Source organism: Caretta caretta, chromosome 3, assembly GCF_965140235.1.
Source record: "Caretta caretta isolate rCarCar2 chromosome 3, rCarCar1.hap1, whole genome shotgun sequence".
Taxonomy (NCBI): domain Eukaryota; kingdom Metazoa; phylum Chordata; order Testudines; family Cheloniidae; genus Caretta; species Caretta caretta.
This window is the reverse complement of record NC_134208.1, coordinates 205,446,624-205,449,322: the sequence shown is the minus strand read 5'-3', so window position 1 is coordinate 205,449,322 and position 2,699 is coordinate 205,446,624. Positions and strand designations below refer to the sequence as shown.

The following is a 2,699-nucleotide window of genomic DNA, read 5'->3' as shown; positions in this document are numbered from 1 at the left end:
AACATTTCAAAATTATGGAAATTCCCACAGAACCAAAAGTCCAGCTCCTGCCCAGCTCTACTACTGTTATGGCACTGAAGGCAGTTAGGTGTTGTGGTGAAAGCAAAACGCTGGGAGTCAGGAGGTCTGAGTTCTAATCTCATCTCTGCCAGTGATTTGTAAATCACTATACTTGTCTATGACTCAATATGCCATGTGTAAAATGCACACCTATCCTACAGGGGTGTTATGAGGACTCCACAATTTAACTTGGCAAGGGAAAAGTAACAGGAGATATGACTGAGATATATAAATTAATGACTGGCAGAGATAAACCTGGGCAGGTGCTCATAGTTCTCCTTTCCATCATTCAAGAACAAGGTGATACTATGAAGGGGGAAAACATTAAAAGGATGTTTATATAAGGCCCACTTAACCTGTGGAACCCACTGCTGCAGGAAAATATTAAGGCAAGTAGTTTAGTAATTTTCAACAAAGGATTAGACTTATGATAAGAATAGCATCTACATTCGCACAAGTTAAGATAAAACAACATGGCCTATCAATCCTTATGCTTCACATATGACTGGATTCACAGACTTGGTCAGTGGTCAGGAATTGGCCAGTGTCAGAAAAAGAGCCCCTGGCCTGTTCAGCTACGGCAATTCCTCCATAAAAACATCATGCAAGGCAGCCAATTGGACTTTTGAGCTCCTCAGCCTTATGGAACACCTTCTTTTGAGGTGTTGTGTTGCATGGCTTCCAGAACTCTGGGGAAGTCGCAGCACCCATTGGCTTCTCCAAATAATGTTGAACATGGCTTAATGACATGCTCCAGAAGTGATCTCCTTATGTTTAGAGATTGTCCCATGCTATGTCTTCCCCCCAGTTTTACGATTTACTGGTACCTGCCTCCCCCACCTGCCTCCACAAATCCATGTTGTAGTGACCTCCCTCTGGTTAAAAGTACTGGCCATAACTCCGTCTTGAACATGTCTCAATGGGCCATATTCATCCCCAGCATTCAGTGGAGTTACCCGAGGACTGAATCTGGCAGTGTCTCACCACTACTTTCCCATTTGGCTGTGGAGGAACACTGGAGGTTCAAAACCTTCTCTGGGCGGGTGATGACTGCAGTGTTCCCAGCCCCAGTCATCTTTGGAAGCTCAGGGTGTGAACCCTGCTCTCCTGAACCTCAGAGTGGCAGGCACATACTTTCCTGAGACTGAAATGTAAAGCACTGTACGCATTCCATATGCTTGCTGCGGCTAAGCAAATGCATGACGAAAGCTTCCATTGAGGACCAGTGAGAGACATGGTGCATTATGCTATTAACTCCCAGTTTACTGTAACAATAATAATTGATCAATCAAATTAGCTGTAGAGTGTCTCCAAACTTGAATAGTAAGAATTTGCATTAAAATAGGATGTGCTTTTTTCAGTCTCCATTGTGAGCAACTCTGCTGTATGACAAAAGGAATTCAGTCTTGGCCGTTCTTGCCACCAGTAAGGCACTGTGTAGCTCAGAGTTTAGCATGATTTTTAAGAATCATCTCCAGCTTCTGACCCAACATGATGTTGCCTCTTACCTTCAGCCTGCCAACAAAGAGTGCCCTATGGGGCTTAATCTTGCCCAGGGCCAACTGCATGAAGTCATGATCGGAAAGGGTAAAGACCGTGTCAGCAGGACAACGTGAAGCTCCTTGGTAGATCTCTCCAGAGCCAGTCTTTAAGTCAAGAGTCCACTGCACCACCATCTTTCCATCTCTAGTGATGTCCCACTGAAATATGGCATTCACTTTCTTGACCATCTGGCTTCCCATTTCCTTAATACGGTGACCAATTTCCTCAAATATAAGATCACTCTGGAGGCCAGCGGCTTTCCCTGAAGATTTAGCGGAGGTGGAGGTCAGAGCCACGTAGGAGCCTGAGCCAGTGGCTTCTTCTGTCTCTTTGATCTTAGTCTGAAGGTACGTTTTCTTTCTTTCCTTCCACATCTCTCTTTGCAGATTTGCTGCAGACTACAATTTGACCTCAAGATACCAACAATGAACCGTTGTCTGATTTGTCTGTCTGCTGATTATTGTACCGTACTTTTGTGTTTCCTTCGTAAACCTTGCCTTCTGCTTTTGTATTAAAGGTATTATTTAAATTTTTTCAATAATGTGAAATCATTGTTGGGGTGGTGGCATTGTGACATCAGAGGTAACCCAGCCAATCAGCCTAAAGTGTTAGTTCATTTGCATACTGTAATTTTATTGGTTAATACTTTACAGTGTTAAAATGTGGGGATGGTTGCATTTAATGTCACATTTCATGCTTTTTACTTAACAGCCATGATTATATCATAGTTGTGAAATAAGTTGGGGGGTTTTGTTGTTGTTGGCTAGCAATGGGATGTTTGTTATACGCTTAATTCAGGAATACTGCATTTGTAACTGTGGGCTGTAGACTACACACAACCTGTATATATCACAGGGTTACACAATATAGCAGTCACAGACACCAAGTCTGAGTATTTGTGACTGTCTTTAACTCTTCAAAATGTGTGTGCATAGCCACCTTGAGATGTGTATATGTAGCCTTTGTTACGTGTCCCAGTATCTAATAATACAATTACACATTTTTCACTAAGTACCGTAACTTTAACTGGATCAGAACAACAGCAGCAAGAAAATAATACAGTATCAAAAAGTGAACTGTTAGCACAGCGAGGAGGG

At 42.6% G+C, this 2,699-nt stretch overlaps 1 protein-coding gene across 1 annotated transcript; it reads right to left on the bottom strand.

Annotated features, from left to right (window-relative positions):
- Positions 1 to 1,502: 1,502 nt before the first annotated feature.
- SCP2D1 (SCP2 sterol binding domain containing 1) lies at positions 1,503 to 1,976 on the bottom strand. Its single transcript, XM_075126233.1, has one exon. It carries the CDS (start codon positions 1,974 to 1,976, stop codon positions 1,503 to 1,505), a length of 474 nt encoding a protein of 157 aa, XP_074982334.1.
- Between the last annotated feature and the right edge of the window lie 723 nt (positions 1,977 to 2,699).